The sequence below is a fragment of the Panthera tigris genome, chromosome D2, assembly GCF_018350195.1.
Source record: "Panthera tigris isolate Pti1 chromosome D2, P.tigris_Pti1_mat1.1, whole genome shotgun sequence".
Classification (NCBI taxonomy): domain Eukaryota; kingdom Metazoa; phylum Chordata; class Mammalia; order Carnivora; family Felidae; genus Panthera; species Panthera tigris.
Genome location: NC_056670.1, coordinates 71,965,393 through 71,986,407, shown reverse-complemented (window position 1 = coordinate 71,986,407; position 21,015 = coordinate 71,965,393). Strand labels below are relative to the sequence as shown.

The window sequence follows — 21,015 nt, the reverse complement described above, 5'->3', positions numbered from 1 at the left end:
AGAGGGGATGTATACTTTGACCCACTGGAAGCCACGGTCAGCAGAGTCTACTACTAGAGGCAGGGAAGGAGTGGCTAAGCTCAGAAGAAACCAGATGGGGTCTGCAGTGCACAAGGATGTCTGTGTTCTGCATGGAGATGAAAGGTTCCTACAGCCAGGCACTTAGAGGTAAAGGCACAGTCCTTTCAGTGGCCCCAAAGTCCCACAGGAACTGTCCCTTTGCCCTTGTCTTTCTGGCCTCTTCTCCAGCCATCCTGTCTTGGATGTCTCTGCTTCCTCGAATGCACCAGGCAGGTCCCGCCCCTAGACCTTTGTTCTAGCTGTTCCCTCTGCTATAACCACTCTTTCTCCAGATGCTCCCAAACTCCCACACCTCCAACTCTCCTTAAATCTCATTTTAATGAGGCTTGCACCACCTCCTATTTAATGCTGTGTGTCCCCTGCACATTCCCAACCTTATTTTGCTCTCCTTTTTCAAAGCACTGATCACCTTCTAACACATTATGCAGTTTACTTATTTGTTTTGATTATTGTTTTCCTCTTCACTGGGATAGAAGTTCCACAGTTAGGATAGATCTATGATACATCCTAAGTGCCCAAAACTGTGCCCAGGAAAATACCCTGTTCTTACTAAATGTTTGCTGGATAGGTAAATGAATGGATACATTTAAAACATGAATGGGTCTCAGACAAGGGGCTAGGAGTAGATTTTAGAATGATCAACACAGAGGTTGTTGAAGATACATCATAGGATTTATTTCCCAGGGAAAGGTGGTGAAAAGAGAAATAGAAAATAGACCAAAGACTGAACCTTACGAACACAAGGTTTATGGTAAACATGTCTAAAGAGACGTTATAGAGATTAGAAGTTAGAGAGTTGGAAAACCAAGCAAAGTCCTCTGCAAATCTGAGGGAAAACAGAATTTTAGGAAGAAAAGTGTGGTGAGCATGGGTGTCAGTCACTTGGAGGCAAAAGGAGTAGAACTCAGAGTAACACTGGTTTGAACACAGGAAATCTGTCCATACACCCAACCACTGTTTGTCCATCCATCCATCCATCCATCCACCCACCCACCTGTCTGTCCATCCATCCATGCATCTACCCACCTGTCTCTCTATCAACCCACCTGTCTATCCATCCATCCACCCACCTGTCTGACCATCCATCCATCCATCCATCCATGCATTTGCCCATCCATCCACCCACTCTCTGTCCATTTATCCGTTCATCCATCTGTGCATCCACCCACCCATCTGTGCCTCCATGCATCCACCCACCCATCTGTCCATCCATCCATCCATCCATCCATCCATCCATCCATCCAACTGGCCAGCAGTTATTGTGCTGGGAGTGAAAACCCAGCTTCTCACCTATAGTGCAGCAAGGAAGGCAGGCACACATCCAGTCATTACAGGCTGGCGTGGTAGTCTGTGGCCAGGAAGATAGAAAGTGCTACGGGAGAACAGAGTGAGAACAAAGGTGAGAACAGCTCACTCAGAGTGGTGGGTCAGTACAGCTTCCTAGAGGAGCTGCCATCTGGGCTGGAAGGATGTGCAGCCTGGGAGAGAGAAGCGTGGCACTGATGGGACAGGGGCCCAGGCCCGTGGGTGTGAGGAAGGTGCGATGTAAGCAACAACCCAGTCACCACGCTTTGATGATAAGCAGCACTGAGAACGCTGCGTAAGTGTGGTCTCTAATCTGCCCAGCTGCCTTGCGGGGGGACAAGGCAGCCCATGGGCTCCAAGGCAGCCCATGGAGCAATGAGCCCAGGGATGGCCCAGCTCCTGCATGGGGGAGGTGGGGGTCAACCGGGTCTTGCTAACTCGAAAACCTGGTTTCCGTCATTTTTTTCCAAATGATTGTCTTTCGTGACAAGAATACAATGTTCTCACACTGTTCAGCCTTACTGCCTTTAGTTCCAGACAAGCAGAATGATAATTCCGGCCAGCCTCTGAATCTAGACACTCTTCATGGCTCAGTAACTAAGACAGCATCAATTTTAAAGACAGTTTTAGCAGACAGTGAGGACATAATGTCCGTCAGAACCCCCTAGCATCATTTAAAGAAAAATCTACTCAGGTAATACATGCTCATTAAGCTCTTACTTTATCTAATTTCCTTTTGAGCACTCATTGCTTATTACAGGGAGCTTTCTCTGTGACAGCTTACTGATGACAAGAGTTGTTTCTACAGGTAGGAGAAAAATCCTCTTGTACCACACTGGTTTGTTCTGTTGTTGTTGTTGTTGTTGTTGTTGTTGTTGTTAACTCAATCATTCACTCAGGGCGCATTTATTGAGCACAGTCTGTTTGGCCTCGAGGGTCTCGATGTGTGAGTCATGTGCCTGTCACCCAGTAGCTCCCGCTTAACCTGGTCGTACTCCATAAGTCCCTGCCAAACTGTCATTCCTCAACCCTCACCTACCCCAAGGCAGCAGAAATCAGGGACCTGGCTGTGTACCTCACGGGAGATGAATTCTTTGCTGTCACAGAGTGACAGCGAGCTCTAAATAATCCATGGTTATGTCACCAGGTTGGGGTCACCCAGGTGTTTGCCTTCCTACCTTCCCCCTGCCCTGTGGCCGTGTCATTAATCAGAGGAAAACCTCCATCTTGTGAATAGCGTCATGACCACAGCACTGGTAAAAATGGTGGATGAGAGATGTGGAGGCCTTCTCGGAAGTGCTGAAGTCGGGATGGGTGGGAAGGCCCTAGAGGTCAGCTGCTGGCAGCTGAGAGGAGCCCCAAACGATCCCCTCTGCTGCTTTGTGAGGCTTGTTCCTCTTCAAAGGGGACCCTCCTGTTCTGCCCAGCAGCCATCTCACATACTAAGCCCGTGAAGTTCACAGGCAAGCAAACTGGCTTTCTCCTCGAGCCCACCTAAAGCCAACCACACAGATTTTATGATCTCTTTCTTTTTTAACTCCAAAGGAAAGGGTTGCTTCCATTTCATACAGCTCTTTTTGCAAACAGTTTTATCCACTGAGCAAAGAATGGGAAAGGGGAGACCTCAGTGTTCCCGGGGGGCTACCCTCTCATCCAGACCAATAAGTTTTTGGGGTCCAAGGGCATCCTATGCTGACCAGCCTGCTGGCCCCATAAGCTGAGGCTGTTACCTCTCTGTCCTTGCCGTCCACAGGAGACAAGGTTTCTGTTAGTCATGCACAGTTTGCACTTGACAGAAGTACCCACGGTCCGTGACCCAGAGCAGTCTCATTTCTGTGTGAGGAAATCTGCCCCCTCGTTTGCGGGGGAGCTATAGTGTATGACTCGCGCCTGGGTCTCATAGCCCGGCTTGGAGCCCTGCTCCGCCCAGGAGACTCCAGATCCCCACTCAGGCATCACCCCAAGTTAGGTATCCCACAGTCACATTGGCATTTACATTTCTATGGGGTATTTCCAACTCAGTGAATGGGAAATCGCTCTGTGATTTCCAAAAGCAATTAATTAGGCAGAAAATTTCGCATCCAAGAAAAACAAGAATTGAAAAGAACCATCAGTGTGAAAAGTTGCACACCAGGCTGGAGTTGGGCCTCCCCCCCGCCTCTTTCCCAGTGGTTGTCAGTGTTGTTGGTGAGTGAGGTGGACCTAGGCGGGCGTCCTGGTTCTGCTAGGGCATGGGCAGCTGGTATCTATGCCAACGAATCAGCAGTTGGGGGTGCCTGCCCCCCAACACAGCAAACACTCAATAAGTATGTCCCTTGCTCTTTCCGTAAGTTGTTATCATAGAGGACCAAAAAAAGGGAAAAAAAAAAGCTGGAAACCCAGATATAACATTCCCTTCCCCCCAGTAGCATGCAGAGACCTTTAAAGTAGGACTGGTGGGTGGAGGGGGGTAGATTCTTACTGGTTTACACTTGTATGCACCCACGGCATTGAGCGGCATGTGGAAATGCCAAGGCGAGGCCGTGTTGCCAAGCTTTCCGCATCACCGTCTCTCCAGTGTGGCACCGTCAGGGAAAAGCACGGGGGCAGAGGCGGGGGTGGACGGAGTCCAGAGGTGTTTGGAGCGTGTGTCATCCCAAGAACGTTCCTGTCCAGAATAGACAATTATTGACATACAAAGATACGCAGTGAGACACGGGCGGAGGTGGCCACGAGACTGTTGGGCCTCAAGTGCTAGATTCACTATTGTTGCAATTGAATAGGCAGTGGGGGGACCCCTGGCAGCCTCCAGGGGCACGTGCTACTTCACCCAGAGTCACTGTGGATAAAGGGTTCTTAGAGGTGCTTGCGTCTGAGTCAGTGATGTGAGCGATCCAGCAAAGGGCAGTGACTGACTCAGTGCCACTGAGACCGATCCCTCCTGTCCCCTGGGTGGTTCTGTGCTGTGAATCATCCTGTCAGCCCATTAGGAAGCAAGCCACGACTGGGGGCAGAGTGGCTCGTTATTCAGGAACCCAGAATCTGCAGAGCCCGGGACAGGATGACAGGAATGTGTGGATGGCGGTGACGGTGATGAAGGTGATGACGAGGAGGGCAGCATTTGTGTGGCATTTGCCGTGTCCCGAACACCGTGCTGAGCGCTTCGCCGCAACCCCCGAAACGGGGCTGTCGCCATCCCCTGCCCCCGCGTCACAGATGAGGAGTTCACACAGTGGTGTCTCTGGAACAAAAGCCCAGAGGGGGCCGCCTGTTTCTGTCACAACCTGTGTGCCCCTTGCAAACCGCTCACATACTTTTCCGAAGACGCTCCGTGAGTGTGGAGTCGAGTTATTCCATTTAAAACAAAAATTTTAAACAAGAGACCTTTGCGTCTTGTCAGGAGAGGCCTTACGTGCCCCTCACCAGACATTTTTCACTTCTCGTTAAAACAGTGGTTTTCGTGGGGCGCCTGGGTGACTCAGTCAGTTAAGTGTCTGACTTTGGCTCAGGTCATGATCTCACGGTTCATGGGTTTGAGCCCTGAGTCGGGCTCTGTGCTGACAGCTCTGAGCTTGGAACCTGCTTCAGATTCTGTGTCTCCCTCTCTCCCTGCCCCTCCCCTGCTTGCTCACGCTCTCTCTCTCTCTCTCTCTTTTCTCTCTCTCAAAAATGACTAAATATTTTAAAATTTTAAAAAATAACAGTGGTTTTCAAACTTTTTGGTTTCAGGGCTCCTTTACACTCTTAAAATGACTGAGACTCCCAGGGGGTTTTGTATGTGTGGGATAAAATCTATTGACACTATATTGAGAATCAAAGGTGAAGAAAGGTTTACATATTTATTACTTCATTTAAAAATGACACGAAGAAAAAAAAATAACACCAAGAAGCCCTGTTCCCTGTTACCATAAATAACAGAACAGATTTTTATTAAAAAAAAATCACTGTATTTCCAAAACAAAACAACTTAGGGAGAAGTATGGCCCTGTTTTACACTTTTACCATCTAGTGTCTGGCCTCAGGACACCTGGAGCCTTATACCTTCTATCTGCTCAGGCATTCACTCTTTTGCGGCATCCCACGTCATGGGGCTTCTGGAAGAACAGGGCACTCTCGTGAGAACACGGGAGAGAGAAAGGAAAATAAGAACTTAGTATGGGAAGGAAAATAGCTTTGACCTCACGGACCCTAAAAGGCTCTCTGAGATTGCCAGGTTCCCTAGACCTCATACTGACAGCTGCCACAACAGAAGGACCAGAATAATCTTGGGCTAGATGGGTGTGTGTGTGTGTGTGTGTGTGTGTGTGTGTGTGTGTGTGTGCGCGCGCGCGCACATTCCTGCCGCACCCTTGAACTAAGACACCCTGAGTGTGTGACAGCCCGTGCCCAGCCCATTCACCTCCAGCAGGTCAGCATGGTGAGGCTGGGCCGGGTAGGAGCCGGGTGCCAGAGGTCTTGCAGAACGGCTGCAGCACGGCTGAGAGCTTCCGGTCAGCCGTCACTCTGGGGCCGTGTGGCAGGCTGGTGCACCGGGCCCAGCTTGGTTTCTTGCTCCGAGAGATGCCCTCCTGACAGGCAGCACCTTCACGGACAGCCCTTCCTTCTCCGTTCTGGCATGCCAAAGGGGTTCAGTGTCACATTCGGCTCAGGCAGGCAGAACTCTGGGCAGAATCTGTCTGTGTCCGGAAAGACTCACTGGCACTTTTCCCCTAGGTAAGAGCTCGTATCACAGGTAAACTTCTGATCCTTGGAATGCTGGGTGGGGTGGTACAGCTTGATGTGAGCCATCTCAGGGGATCATTTGCCATGGTGAGAGCTAATGGATTATAATGACATTGGACCAGGGGTAACCCTTAGAGTTGCAAATGTCAGGAACCTGGAGGTCGGAGGTTTTTTTGGTGAGCACTCAGCGGTTGAAATTCCTGCTGGAGAATTAGCTGGTTCCATCTGACAGCTTTGAACTTCTTAGGCTGGACGTCTGGGGGAGAGGGAATGCCCTCTCTCCAAGAATATTCACTCCAGCAAAGGAGCTTGACACTGCTAGAAACCTTTCTAGAAAACCTTTCTCTGGAAATAGACAAAAGCCAATGGGAAATACCTCTTCCTCGTTCCAGGTTCAGAAACCCAAGTTAAAACATTTTTAGCTAAAAATAAGGTATATGGCTTGAAAAAGTGTGCTTCTTGCTTTGCATACTGGCCAGTGGTTGGTTCATTCACTGGCTCTGCAGGACTGGAGTGCCACATGCTTTGAGGGACCCAGAGGATCAGACGCGAGTGAGCCATCAGAACAGAGTGAACCCTCCCAGGAGAGGGAGGAGAGCTGGACTCAGGAACTTCTCCCAGGTACCCCCGCTCTGTAGCAGTGGTTCTCCAGCGTGAGCCTGCTTTGGGATCAGCTTCTGATTCCTGACGTCTGGGGTGGGGCTTGATATTTTGCACTTCTAGAACATTCCCAGTGGTACTGCCTGAGTCCACACTTGGAGAGGCACAAGAATGTGGACCAAGTGACATTGGCGGAGGTGTCTTACCCTGCTTTCAAAGAGGTCTACACAGCTGGGGGTGAGAAGGAGCTGCACAGCTAGGTCGGACTTGTTGGGCACTGATGAGGGTCAGAGAGGATAGTACCCTGTGGCTGGGCTGTGGGCTGTCAGCCCCACGGTGGCAGCAGCAGGGCGAAGACAACGCTTCAGAGTTTCTGTGCTGCACTAACGTCAGGCTCTCCTCGGAAGGCTGTGGGGATCCGGTGTGAAAGGCTCTGACACCGGCCTGAGTATTAGCTCCTCAGAAACCAAGGACAGTGAGAAACGGCTACCACGCGTCCAGTAAGTCACTGCCTGAGCAGCCCCTCTGCCAGGGGACAGTGGCCTCCTTTGCACAGAGGACGTAGACGGTTCCTTATTCATAGGCCGAGCTTGGCCTGCGATTGGAATTCATTTGGCGGAGTGATGGCTGCAAATGCAAAATAAAACAGAGGGCTTCAAGGTAATCGCTTGGAAAGGAATCCTCCTTCCAAACTGACCTTTGGAGCAATCTTTGACCCGAACTGTTCAAATGAAGACAGCTAACACGCTGTGCTCTGTGTTGCTCTTGCCACGTTTTCCAGGTGGAAGCATCTGTGGTTGCGACGAGTGTGGATGGGCAGTGCCCGTGATGGGGTTGTAATGTGCATTACTCAGATACACACGCATGCTTCTGATTCAGAAGTGCTGTGGTTCCACGGGCTGAGGTGTCCTTGAAGCTTGGCCTGTACGGTGCACGGTGACGTCTCACCCCTAGCTCACTGCCGATCGTAAGAGAGGGAAAGTGATGGTGCAGGTGGCGAGAGGCCAGATGCCATATCCCGAAGGAGCCCTTTGTCTGTCTTTGACCCTATCCCCCCATGTCCACCACCTCACACATGGTGCCTTGAACTGGAGGTATTCAGTGGTCCCTGGAAGGATGAAGCCCTGTGCCAGCTTGTGCTTGGGACTGGACAATGAAGCCGAAGAGGAGCATCTTTGCCGCGGGTACCTGGTTGCCGATGCACCCTTGGGAGTCCACCCCGAAAGCCCCAGGCGCGGGGCTCCCTGGGCTGCTCCCCAGCATCCCCAGGCTCAGAGAAGGCAGAAGCGGTGTTTTCCGGGTATACAAGAGGTGCCACCAAATATCGTCCACAGGATTCTGGGAGACCGTCCTCTTGAGGGAGCTAGGCTAAGTGTTCCTTGGCCACATGGGGCGCGTGTGATGGCCTCAGGTGCTTCCGAACCCAGTTGAAGTCTTATTTGCGTGCAGAGTCTGGCCCTCGCTGGCTGAGGATCCTGATCATCTCCTGGATTCCTCTACACTTGCCCTTTCATGTAAAGGAGGAGAGACATGTGTCCCATTACCTGCTCCTAGGCCTGTGGTGGGAGAGAAAGAGCCAACATTGCAAAGCGCCTTGAGAGTCATAACAGTAACATTCCTATTTAGCCCTTTTCTGTGCCAGGAAGTGGGTTCCAGGCCTTAATCCTTCTCGCAGCCCTGTGGAGGAGACGCTGTTAGTGTCTCTGCCTTTTCTACACGGGGAGATGCAGAGATGAAGCACGGCAGCAGGGGCAGTGGAGATTTGAACGCACGGTCTGACGTCAGGGCTCCTGTTCCTTCCCACTATGCCCACACACAAGCTCTGGGGAGGCTCCACACACGGGTCTGCTTTTCCGGGAGAGGCACCCAAGGAGATGGTCCCAACCAGGCCAGCCCCTACCAGGCGCCTTCTGTCTCCGGCCTCAGGAATGTTCTTTGAGGTCAGGAAAAGGCTGGTTGGGAGTGCTATTAACTTCTCCCTGTGGGCCTGGGAAGCCCCAGTTTTTGTACCCCTCATTTCCTGATTTCAGTGGTACCCTCTGGGGTGACTGTATACACAGCCTGGGGAGGAAGGTGCTCAGTGAGGGAAGTCCTGCAATGAGGGATTTCTCTACAGAGCCGTGGCGTGGGATTGCATTTAGCCCTGCTGAACAGTAACAACAGATATTATTTTTTTATGTTTTTAAACTGCAAGCATTATTAAACAAAAAGAATGCCCACTAATTCTGTCATTACACTTTATTGGACCTAGTAAATAACACTTATATCCATTTAAATCAGATTTCAGCTCCTCAAACATGTGCAATTCACATCAAAATGGCGGCAGAAGTCCAAGAACTAAAATTTAAAAATTGAACATTCATTCCTCTATCAGTGTTGTGGGGGTGAGTATGAGTTTAAGAATCTGTGGTTTTCTTTTCAAAATTTGGCTCTAACTCTTACCAGCTCCATGACTTTAGCCGATTGCTGACCTTTCTGGATCCCAGTGCCCTCCACTGTAAAATAAGGCTAACCCCGGGTGGTCAGGCTATTGTGTGTTAAATGATGCAGGCCTCTGAAGCATCGCAACAGTGACTGGGTCTAAGTGAATGCAGTCGTTGTCAATACCATGTCTGGGGCAGTTAGACATGGGCCGCTGTTTCTCCTCTCCTCCTCTGTGCCGAACACCAAGACATCATGATGAAGATCAGTCTATAGGTGATTGGAGCCACGGTGTGTGGCACTTGGGATTCATTCATTCCTTCATTCATTCACTCATTCAGGAAATATTTGCCAGACGTTTACTTGGTGCCAGACGTCAAGCCAATCCTGGGCGCTCATCTTCTTATGGTGGAGACAGGACTATTAACAAGGTGAAGACATAAACTAGGAAATGTAGGAGAGAACATGTGGGCGGGAAGGCCAAAGTGGACGCCCTCCTTGGGGCTCAGAGCCAGTGAGGCAAAGCTGGGGGGGAAGCTCCCCCCTGAGAGCACTGTGAGTGGGTCACAAGAAGCCCTAAGGCCACCTGGTTGGATAGAGTGGTTGAGGGGACAGTTTACTAGAAAATAACTTATGTGGACCATGGAAATCAGCTCCATGACCCTAAAGAATAAAGGGAGAAATGTTCTTTGAAATTCAGCTGAGAGCTCTAGGGAAATTGGAGCTGGGAGTATGGGGGAGGGGTGGCTGTTGACCAGAGGATATGCAAAGTGAGAATGGATTACTAAAGGGAGTTTAGATTTTCTGAAAAAGGGAGAATTAACCTCTGATGGCAATGGAATAAGTGATATATTCTTTTGACGCGTAACACCGCAATTCCCTGTCTCCTGAGCATTGCCCCATCCAGGAAGGAAGATATTAGGGACTAGTTGTTTGCAGAGCTCAAAGTCTCTGTTGACCTTAAAACAACTTGCCTGGAAGAAAAACGACCTAGTGTATATTTACTATTGAACATAATTTTCCTTAGGAAGTCTGCAACCCTATTAAAGATTAATAGGGAATCTTATTTTCATATGTTTCTGCTTAAAGTCTGTTTGTGCAAGTGTAGGCTGTGAGCCATTCAGACATCCATTTACCTTCTTTCCCCACCCCCTCCCAGGGCAGGCAGAAGTTAGGCTCCTTTAATGTGCGGAAGGTGAATTAACATTCCGCTGAGCAGAGCTTGGAGCTTGGGGCTCAGGTACCACAGAGGTATTTAGTGCTTGTCCTCTGGGGGCAAGGGCAAGGGGAGGAATTTTACAAATTATTAAAGTCAAGAGAGCACGTGTAATTTCAATTTTTCATCTTCTGGGAACCCCCCAAAGAAGCGAGGTTTGACTGAAGGAGGCCAGACGGCATTTGGGATAATTTCTAGAATTTACCTGTGTTTCTCTAAAGTAATTAGAGTTTAGTTTCTCTGGCTATAAACATCACCACGCAACACTTCTTTCTGAGCGTACAGACAGCACCCCTTTACGTTTATACAGGCCTGATGCTAGCCAGCTCGGTAGAGGGGCACATATGGGGACCACGTGTAGTGACCTGTAGAATTGCTCTGACCTGTTTCCGTGAGTGTGACTCCATTGGCCTATAAAACACATTTCTCTGCTAGAGGATGTGGAAGACTCATAGGAGACATCTCTCTTGGGTCTTAATGGTAGGAATGAGCCTGATGTTAATCACGAGTGTATCGAGTATGTGTAGACCTCAAACAGGTCGATTTGACCTCAGGACAAAGCATCTTATATGGCGAGTCATTAGCAGATGAATTATAAGAAAAATGTCAGAGTGGCTGTCCCTACCTTAGGGCTTCATAGAGGTCTCAGGATCAGTGTGACCCTCTGGGCTGGTCCAGAGCAGAACAGAAAACACAGCACAGATGAGTCCTCTTCTCGTAGTGTTGAAGGACTTACTGTCATTTAACTGGAGTAAATGAAGCTTCAGGGAAGTTAAGGTACTCACCCCAAACGCCATGTTTAGCAAGTGGCTGCGTTGAAATCGGGTCCTGGTCCATTTTCAAAGTCTATATTCAAAATCTCTACTGTGCACTGACATTTAGTAGTGTTTTCGTTTTCTGTCGCTGTTGTGGCAGATTACCACAAACCTGGTGGCTTTCACACAGATTTATTCTCTTCCCTTTCCAGACATCAGCAGCCCTGCACAGGTCTCACCGGGCTGAAATCAAAGTGCCCTCTGGACTGAGCTCCTTTTGGAGGCTCTAGGGGTGAATCCGTTTCCTTGACTTTTTCCCACTCCTTGGCTCTTGGCCCCTGCCCCATCTTCAAAATCAGCAAAAGCTGGTCTAGTCTTTTGCACATGGCGTCCGACCTCCTCATCTGCCTTCCTCCTCCACTTTTAAAGATCTTATGATTACACTGAGCCCACCTGGATGATGCAGGACATTCTGCTCACCTCAGGATCTAAAATTATAATCACATGTGCAAAAAGGCCCTCGCACGATGTCAGGTAACCTATTCCGTGGTTCCAGGGACTACAGTGGAGTATAGACATCTTATTCTGCCTATGGTAGGTTTCCTTATGAGGTATGTTTTTAATTTTTGATAAATCAGGAATCGTAGAACTAGTTTTTCCCGAATCGTTGCTAGAAAGCACAGAGCCAAATATGTAGCTTTTAGCTTGCCAAGGGTGTGTGTGCATTTTGTCCTGGCCGTACCACTGCTTCTGTCTTATCTTTAAGTGGCCCCAAACATCCTCACTCATTTTTACGTGTATTCTGTTGCATCAAAGCTACATCTAAATGCATCTCAAAATTCTTTCTGAAGTGAGAGAGTGGGCATAAATAATTAAGTGAAATCATACTGGGTGACCTTTGCTGCCCCAGGATTCCTGAGCAGTTGGCTTGGAGCTTCTTAGGTTCCAGGATAAACGTGAGGCAACTTTTGTACTTCACTCCTAAAGATGGAGGTGCCTGCAGAATTTTACAAAGCAAATTCATACCATGTTGGTCTGGGGCTTTAAGGCACGGTTCTATGGGTGAAACGTTGGCGGAACATCTAGATTTCGGTGCCCAAGGAGAAACCTGGTGGCCAAAGTCACAAAACTGATCACTAAAGTTGCCCTGCAGCCATACAAAAGACTTATTGGATAAGATTGACTCTTAAAAGAGTTTTAGCATATTTGTCACAGATGGCTATTGGGTATCTGAAAGCTTTATGATAGTTTAATCATCCAGAAAACCTCCAGTTTCTTTTCTCCCTCGATTTCTTCCTGTAGAAACAAACACGGCCAAAGCTAAGTTTTCTGCACCAAAGGACGTGTTGTGGCATGGATAATACAAAACAACTTTATTTGACTTGGGGATGCAGCATGGGACTGTTTGAGGAGTTTCGGCGTCCTACTGTGACTTACGGCCTGCTTTTACTATGACCATTAGTGTGTGCCTTGGAGAGATTGGTGAGGGCGGTCAGGGAGGGGTGCTGGCCGGAAGACAGCTCTGGGGTATCCCATCCGAGGCTGCCAAGAGCCCCTTCACCGTTGGAGTGGACTCCCTTGCCAACTGCCATAGCTTGCTTTTCAAATTTGCCACGTAGAGATTAGCTGTCAAGCTCTGTCAGCCACTCTGCAGATGTTGATTGACAGCTGTCAGTGTTCATGCAGGGTGGCTTCGTAAAGGATGCCGAGATCGATCAGATGGTGACCCGACTTCCTTCAGGGGGCTGCTGCTGCTTGATGTCATCAGAGAGGCTAAGGATACATTGCACCTCTGTCCTGAAGCCTGCTTGCCCTGAGTCCCCACCCTGGAGAGACACCCCAAGCAGGACATAGGGACCAGAGCCATGTGTGACTTCACCTGCATCTCCCGAAGTCCTTCCTTGGTAGGTCAGGCTTTGCCACAGCACTGTGGATCGTGCCCAGAGGGCGATGTCCCTCTCCTTCTGTGACCCTGATGCTGGGCCCAGAGCTACCAAGGTAGTGGATAAGCAGTTGTGATCAGGGTTCTCCAGTACGAGTGAGGAGGGAGAGGGGTGTTTGTTCAATGGGTTATAGCCTCCAAGTATCAGGATGAAGCCGACCAGGGATTTGGGAGCGACAGGCATTGATCTCTACTTGGCCACAAGGGCCATCTTGTCCCAGGAAACAGCATCAGACAAGGCTTCTTGGACCTCACAGTACTCTTCTCGAAAAATGTGGGATTGCAGTTTGGCTGAGTCAATGAGAAGTGCATTAAGTGGCTGAGGCTTTGATCATCCCACCAGGAGTGGGAGCCCACATGAAAGGGCTGAGAAACTCAAGATGTGCAGAGCTTTGAGTATTTGTGCCTAGGTATGTGAACCCGCCCCAGGGCTTTTGCTCCGGAGTGGCCACACTCACTCCCAGGCCTGGGGAAGACTGGCTTTCTGAAGGGTGGCCTGACTACACCCCTCCCCAGCTCCACAGACTGCCCCCCGGAGAACATGCTGGGCTTTTGCTCTAAGAGGCCTGTGTGCACACCACAAAGTGGGGAACAGCAAGGCAAGAAAACACCTCTGCAAAATGTCTTGAATATAGGCTCTGATTTGCTGGAGGATGTTTTCCAGATGTTCTCCAGTAGGCTGCTGGGGGAAGAAGGGCTAAGGTAATTTTCTAAAAACAGAAAGAGAAAAATCTGTTTTGTGTCACTGTACCAGAAAATCACCATTCCAGAACTCTTGCTTTGTCTTCCCGGCTCTAATATTAGCAGCATGTTTTTCAAATTATTCTTATTCTGTGTAAGAGATTAACGGCATTAAGAAACTTACTGATATTTAGTTATTTAAAAATATGTCTTTTCCCCTAACCCCCAGGGGAATAAATAGCTTTTTTTTCAAAATGACTTTTTTTCTATGAGCTCATAGGACTGCGGGGTATTAAGTAACACTGCAGGATTCCTGGCTTCAGACTTCTCAAATTTGTGTTGGTCAGAGTCGCCGCCTTCAGTTACCCAGATGTAGCCCGAGTCTGTGATACAGGGGCCAGTGGAAGACAGGCTAAGATGTGCATTTCTCAGTGTTGAGCTTGCTGTGGGTTGTTTTGCAGCAAGGGCTTAATGTTGGAATGGGCTAGGGATTGGGGAGCAAACAGATGAAGGGATGGGAAGTGAAAATGTATCAGGCAATGTGTATTCTGAGTTCCGGGTGAGGCGCTTTTATATAATTTATATAATTCGTTCTCCAAGCAGCCACCTAGAGCGACTGTGGATGGCATCCGCCCCATTTCCCAGGTGAAGAAATGGAGAGTTGGGGAAGTGAACTCATTTGTTTAGGTGTGAGACCCTGAAAGGTGGAATTGGGGTTAGAAAGAGGTGCGTGTCCCTCTCAGGCCTGGCCTGCTTTGTTTCCTTTAACTTTGTTTCCTTTAATTGAGAAAACTTTCGGAGACTAAATGGCTTGCATTGAAAACCCAGACTTTAAAGCCCTGATGTTCACATTGGACTCAGAGAAAAATGCTAGTAATTTCTTCCACGAACAGATTAATAAAAGGATCCTGTCTCAAGGTTCTGGCTTTCTACAGGGGCAGTCAAAGGTCTGAAGTCCTATGTGGGCAGTCCGCAAAGCCCCTTAATTAAGGGACGCCTAATTCATTGCTAGACTTACCACCCTCCTATGCAGGGTTCTGTCTGCATCCTTGGCCCCTGCTGTGCTCCCGAATGTCATTCAGAGTGTTCACCGAGGCTGTAAAGTCAGTGGAACATCATTAGGAAGAAGGCTCTGAAGAACAATCTGGTCAAATGATGGGAGGGGGAGAGCAATTATACACTTGATGACTTAAGTAAGATCCCTGGGAACTTCAGATCCAGCACCCTCTGCATTTTTCCCTTCCAAGGCTGTCACCTACCATCGGCCACTGCCCACCGTGTGACTCCTACCAAGAGCTTAACCCTTTTAGCCTTCAGCTGTCTTGAGTGCGAGATCAGGGGATCTACTAGAGAAATCTGGGTCTCTGTACTCAAAGGAAACCCAATGCCTAAGACACTAAAATCATGTGTAATGGAATCATGGATGAGAACAATAATAATGCTTTGAAAACAAGTGTTCTTTTCTTTCTTTTTCTGAGTATCTTGAAGTGTCCCATAGATTGTATGTCTGAAGTGGAAGGGTAACCCAAGAGCTAAGTAGTTCGGCAACGTCTGCAGGAGTTCTGGGTAGTTCAGATCAGAGCCTGGATCTCATTCAAAACCTCACAATTCCTCGTCCAGAGTTCAGTTCCACCAACCATGTGGCTTGTGTCCAAGAATGGGATTCATCCTGGGGGGAAAAAAAAAGCATTCAAAAGAATGGGATGATCCAGGATGAGTTAAACTGGTCATCACTCATATTTTTTTTTCCCACCTGTTTGCCATAACACCTTTTTCCTAAAAATGTTTCTGAAAAAGAAGGTAAATGATTCCACCCCCCCCCCCACTGTCAAAAGACCATATGCTGTTTGAGGAGATTCTCCAAGATTTTATCGTTATAATCATTTTTCTATTTCCAGTTAGCAGCGTGCTTCCTTTAGTATATTTCCTGCATAAACCACTGTTTTCTCTTCAGCAGATTTCCTAAGGCTAACTTGGCATTTGCCGGCATTTTCCTCCTCTTTGAGGGTGGGAATTTTCTCTTTTGGAGGGAGATGCATTTCTACATTACTGCCTATTCATTTCCTTTTCATTTTCTCAGAGAAAAACAGTCAGGTTCATCACTGCTTGTAGTCATGGAGATTTCATGTCTCCAGAAGAAATCCAATTGTGGAATTTCTTTGTTAATCCCACACTGGACGTTTAAGCTTTTGTGTTTGGATCAGTGCAGCCGAGGCGGGGAAGGCACTGAAACAGGTTACAATGTGACTCTTAACCCAAGATGGGCAGGGGAAGCATGTTCAGCAAGGGCTGTCCTGGGACAGCTGGGGGATGGGAGCTGGCGGGTAGCAGGTGCTCAGACCATAGTTGGCGACTGGACAGATGAAGATGTTAAGCTATAACCATTTGCAAGATGCTCGCATCCCGCCTGTCACCATCTTCCTTGTGGACCTGTCCTCCCCTGCATTCTCCCCACAGCACCACTGTGTGCTGAGTTACCTGCGCCTTGATTCTGCCCCTCCTTTCTACAGTCTAGAAAACCCACCTCTAGTAAAACCTGCCTCTAGTAAAACCTGCCTAGTAAAACCCGCCTCTCCATGCATCCTCTTTTCTTCCTCTCCTTCAGGTCCTCAGATCTCCCCACTGGCTCTCCACTGGCTTCAGTCTCCTATTGGCCAATATCCTTTGGCCAGTGTCCCTCTTCCCCATTCCTGCTAGAATGGTTAAGGCACAGAGTAGGTCTCCAGCAAATCTTTGCTGAACACCTGAGCGACCCCGGAGTCTTCCTAATACGTAAACCTGATCACGTTACTTCTCTGTTTAAAAACCTTCAGTGGTTCCCACTGGTTTTAGGATAAAATCCAAACTCTTAGGTTATTCAAGGCTCTTCACATCCTTGCCAGCATCATCACCCATCACTCACCATTCCCCTCGTGTGGCTCAGCCATCCCAAGTGCACAGCTCACAATGATCTGGGTGATGGATGTGTTACATTTAGTAGTTGCGAATGATTTCCGGCTCTGGAGTCTGATACTGAGTGTGGTCGCGCTCCACCGCAGAGGTCTACAACCTGGAGGGAGTTACTTCACCTCTCTTTGCTTCCATTTCTTCATCTGTAAAATGGGCTGGTAGGATTACCTCCTAAGGTTGTTATATTAAACGTGTGCCTACATGTCAAGACCTTAAATCAATCTGGCAAGACAAACGTTCCATTGTCGTTACCCCGGGCGTACCATGAACGTGCTGACTTTGTCACATGCCGCCCCCTCCTGCCTGGTATATCCCCTCCACCTTTGTTGGACGGAGTCATCCTGTGACTCTCAGTCCCAATGTCATGGCTTCTCTGAAACCAACATCTAGCTGTGTCGCGTCAAAAGCTTATTAACACGCAGCATCAGAATGTGTGCGGTCATATCGTGGTTCTACTGCTCACTATTTGACTCTGGGCTAAACTTGCTAAGATGTGGTTCCCTCCTGAAATTTGGATAAGAAAACAACTGTCTCTACCTTATTAGAGTTGTTGGAAAAAATAAAAAGTGTGTAAAGACATACCTGACACTTACGAAATACTTCATTCACGTCTGATATTATTTTTATTAGCGGCCTTTCTGTCATTTATCAAGAACTAGCCACTGTATTGTTATCATCTTTTTATTTGTCTCTCTTGGTGGGTTGACTTCAGAGACAGAGAGTTTACTGACTACACCGCAAGCACATGGCACATCTTTCAGGGACGGAACCATGGAACTGACAGGTCAGCTGCTTTGTCAGTACATGTAACCAACATGTGACTTTAAGAGATTTCAGAGGCTGGGGTGCCTGGGTGGCTCAGTCAGTTAAGTGTCTGACTTTGGCTCATGGTGATGATCTCATGGTTCGTGGGTTTGAGTCGCGCATTGGGCTCTATGCTGGTGGTGCAGATCCTGCTCAGAATTCTCTATCTGTCCCTCCCCTGCTCTCTCTCTCTCTCAAAATAAATAAACGTTTAAAAAATAGATATTTCAGAGGATTGTGTCCCTTTGTAAGAGAAGATGTTAGGGAGGATTAAATAAATAAATAAACCTAAAAAAAGAGAGATTTCAGAGAACTGTGTCCGTCCGTAAGAGAAGATGTTAGGAAGGAAGGGTGTTTGAGGGCCGACTGTTTTCTTTCTTTGGGAGGTACTAAAGACGAGATGAAAACTGGTCCTACACCATTTCATTTGGCCCAAATGACTGGGGATGGAGAGGAAGCCGAACCAGGAGGGTCGGGACCTCACTCCCGAGACATGACGGGTGCTTTGTCAGGAGAATTGAACACTTCATAATGGTCCTAAACGGGGTTGTGCAGATACGTAGTAAACACCCGTTTCTCCAAGAACAACACAAAGCCCTCATTTGCGATCGCCACGGTGCAAATACTCCTACCGTGGTTACTCTCAAACTACCACCGTGCTGTTAACCAACTCGCGAAATCCCTGAAAATACACCAGTTGGCCAGTCATGAGCTGGTTCCAGCACAACGCTGGATAAACTTCCTCTGACTTCAGTGTTTCTCTCAGTAAAATGCGAATCCCCTGAAGTTACCATCCTGTCTCCAAGTAGAGACATCAGTAGGAGGTGGGTCCACTGTGAAAAACAAAACCATGGAAATGTTAGTGTTTTGGCAGTGCTGCATGTGCTCAAAATTAGTTTGAAACTCTTTTCTGTCCACTGGCTGCGTTCCTCTTAGGACCAGGGATCTGTGCCGACAATCTTCTCTCGTAAAGCAGCCTGTCCAGGGTTCTGCTCAGAGCAGTATATCTGGTTTTATCCTCCCAATCAGGGTTATACTCTCTGCAGCAGACTGACTCAATTAGCCCTTCATTCCAGAGTCCAATTGTGAGTCAATTCTGAGGTTGTTAAACAAAATGAATCTGGTGGCATTAGCCTCTCGCTGAAGGATAGTAATCCGCATCACGGCGCTGTTCGGTTAATAGGCTGCTTGAGAGACTACAGGAAACGGGGACTTGGAGACAGAGCGACCTTTCGTCCATCTCTGGGGGACAGGCCGGAAGCACGGGACTGCCAGGGAAAGAGAGCCGCTCAGGTTGTGTGCCGAACTAGAGCCCCAGCTGCCTGAACCACATTTGGCCTTTGCGGAGTTAGGAGCCCAGGAGCACTAGATCATTAACTTTCATGACCGGGAAAATTCTTCTGAAATTAACACTCAGTCCAAGCCGGATGCCATTGGAGCCAGTTGAGTAAGCCTGAGCCACCGTTAGGGATTTCCTCTGAAAAATAAATCCTTTAACCAGGCTACAGAAAATGGCCCGGTTTTATGCCCTTCAGTGTGTTCAATTAGAGTCTGAAAACACCAACTAGGCTTAGACGGTGGGAGATCCGGGCGCCCATACAGGCACGCATAAGCCTCATTTGGAGGATTTCGCCAAACCACTTAGCTTCAGCACCTGCCCCGGGGATTGGCGGTGATGGAACCAGGCACCTATACAGAGCGCACAGATCGGCACAGGTAGCGAGGCTCAGACACCCCTCTTTAAAAGGGGTCAAGGAGAGACCAGCCCCTCACAAACACCGTGCTGCCTTTGCAGTGGCAGTGAACTTAGAGGACTTGGTGGGCCTTCTAACTCTCTTCGAGTTAGAGTCGTAGTAAAGGGACACCTTAAAGGGCTTCCTGCGGACATTTTACAAACCTCTGATATCCACACATCCCTCCTCGCTCTGGCCCACGGATGCAAGGTTGTGTCTATCCTCAAGTATGCTGCGTAAATACAGTTTCTTGCATGGAAAGAAGTAAAAGCAGCCCTGTGTGTGTGTTGGCTGCCGGCGTGGGGAAGCTGAAGTGAAAAAAGCTGAGACAGCCATCCATTGTCTCCCATAATTGCTGGATAATTTAAGTTCTCTCGGAGCCCATTGTGTTCTTCACTCAGAAGCAGAGCTGTTGTCTGCTGAGATGACCTCAGAGGTGGCCCCGTCCTCATTCAGGATTTCTCCAACAATACCCTCTTCAGATTGAAAAACAGCCAGTTAGCCACAAACAGTCCTCTTCCTCGCCCGACCAGCGTGTCTGTTGTCCCTCTTCACCCCCTTGGGTCTCTGCAATGTCGCCACCGGTCAGGGCTTCCCAGGGGACTGTGTGGGTCCCTGGGGAGTCCCCAAACTGCAGATACGTACAGTAGTTGGTCAGTGGTCCCTCCATGCACCGCCTCCCACCAAAGGCCCAGTCACACAGTGACACCTCACCCAGAGCCAGCGTCCCTGTCCCTCCTTCTTTCCCCTCCAGTTCTGGAGAGACGAGCCCCTCCTCCGTGTCACTTGGCTGGAATAAATCTCTGTCCCCTGGGCTGTTGGATGAGAGATAACTTACAAGACAAATACACGTATTTTTAAAGCCAGCAGGAATTACGGGAGCAGATGGGCTGTAGGATCCTATTTTGATGCCAGGGACATGTTTCTGTATAAAGTAAATATTTTCCCAGTGTGGATCTCTGGTGAGTGTGTAGAGAAGCATATTTCCTAAAGATGCAAATAAGTCTGTCAGAAATAAATATTGAATGCAAACTTCAAAGCATCTAGATTTCTCCAGTTATAGGCCCTGAAGACTTCTCTGCAAATAAGCAGACACACAGGTAGGCAAGGGCCGGGTGAAGGCGGGGACAGCGAGGGGGGCAGGGGAGGTATATAAGAGAGAATGCTAACATCCTAAGAGTTCACATTTTATTTATTTATGTATTTTTTTTTTTTTTTTTGGTGTGGACAAAGGCTTGTCAATGAAGGAATAAAGTTACGTTTGTCCAGAAGCTAATGTAGGGTATTTCAAATCACACCCTTTTTGCCCTTTCTTCCCACTGTAGATCTCGCCTTGCGGATTTTTTTACCAACTGCCAACCGGAGTCAAGGTCTGCCAGCAGCTGCCTAAAGGAAAACTATGCTGACTGCCTCCTCGCCTACTCAGGGCTTATTGGTAAGATCGGGGAGAAGCGGGACGGGAGGAAAGTCTGGTTTACAAATACTCACAGACTCTTCCCGTTGTAGCCTGTCACTGTCTGTGAAAGGAAGAATCTCCCGGTCACCCTCTGTGCTGGGGCTTTGCTGTTAAGCCCTATAGGACTCACCTGTAAAAAAAAAAAAATAAAGCAACTGAGGATCCTGGATATGCAAGGGCAGAGGCAGGAAGCAGGGAGTATCGCAGTGCAGGTGAACTATAGTATGAGCGCCTGACAAGCATCTCAGGTGGAGAACTGACCACACAGAACAACAGCAAGAAAGAAAGCGTGGCTGTGGAAAAGGGAAGCAAGTCAAACCAACTTAACTGCATTAGAGAACGTGGAAGTCATTCAGTCTGGGGACATAGAA

General features: G+C 48.5%; 1 protein-coding gene across 3 annotated transcripts in view; it reads left to right on the top strand.

Annotated features, from left to right (window-relative positions):
• GFRA1 (GDNF family receptor alpha 1) overlaps positions 1-21,015 on the top strand; it is a 214,435-nt gene that overhangs the window by 153,369 nt on the left and 40,051 nt on the right. For all 3 annotated transcript variants that reach the window (XM_042960602.1, XM_042960603.1, XM_042960601.1), the window contains one exon: positions 20,514-20,623. In XM_042960602.1, coding sequence (XP_042816536.1) covers positions 20,514-20,623 — 110 coding nt within the window. The remainder of the gene's footprint in view (positions 1-20,513; positions 20,624-21,015) is intronic.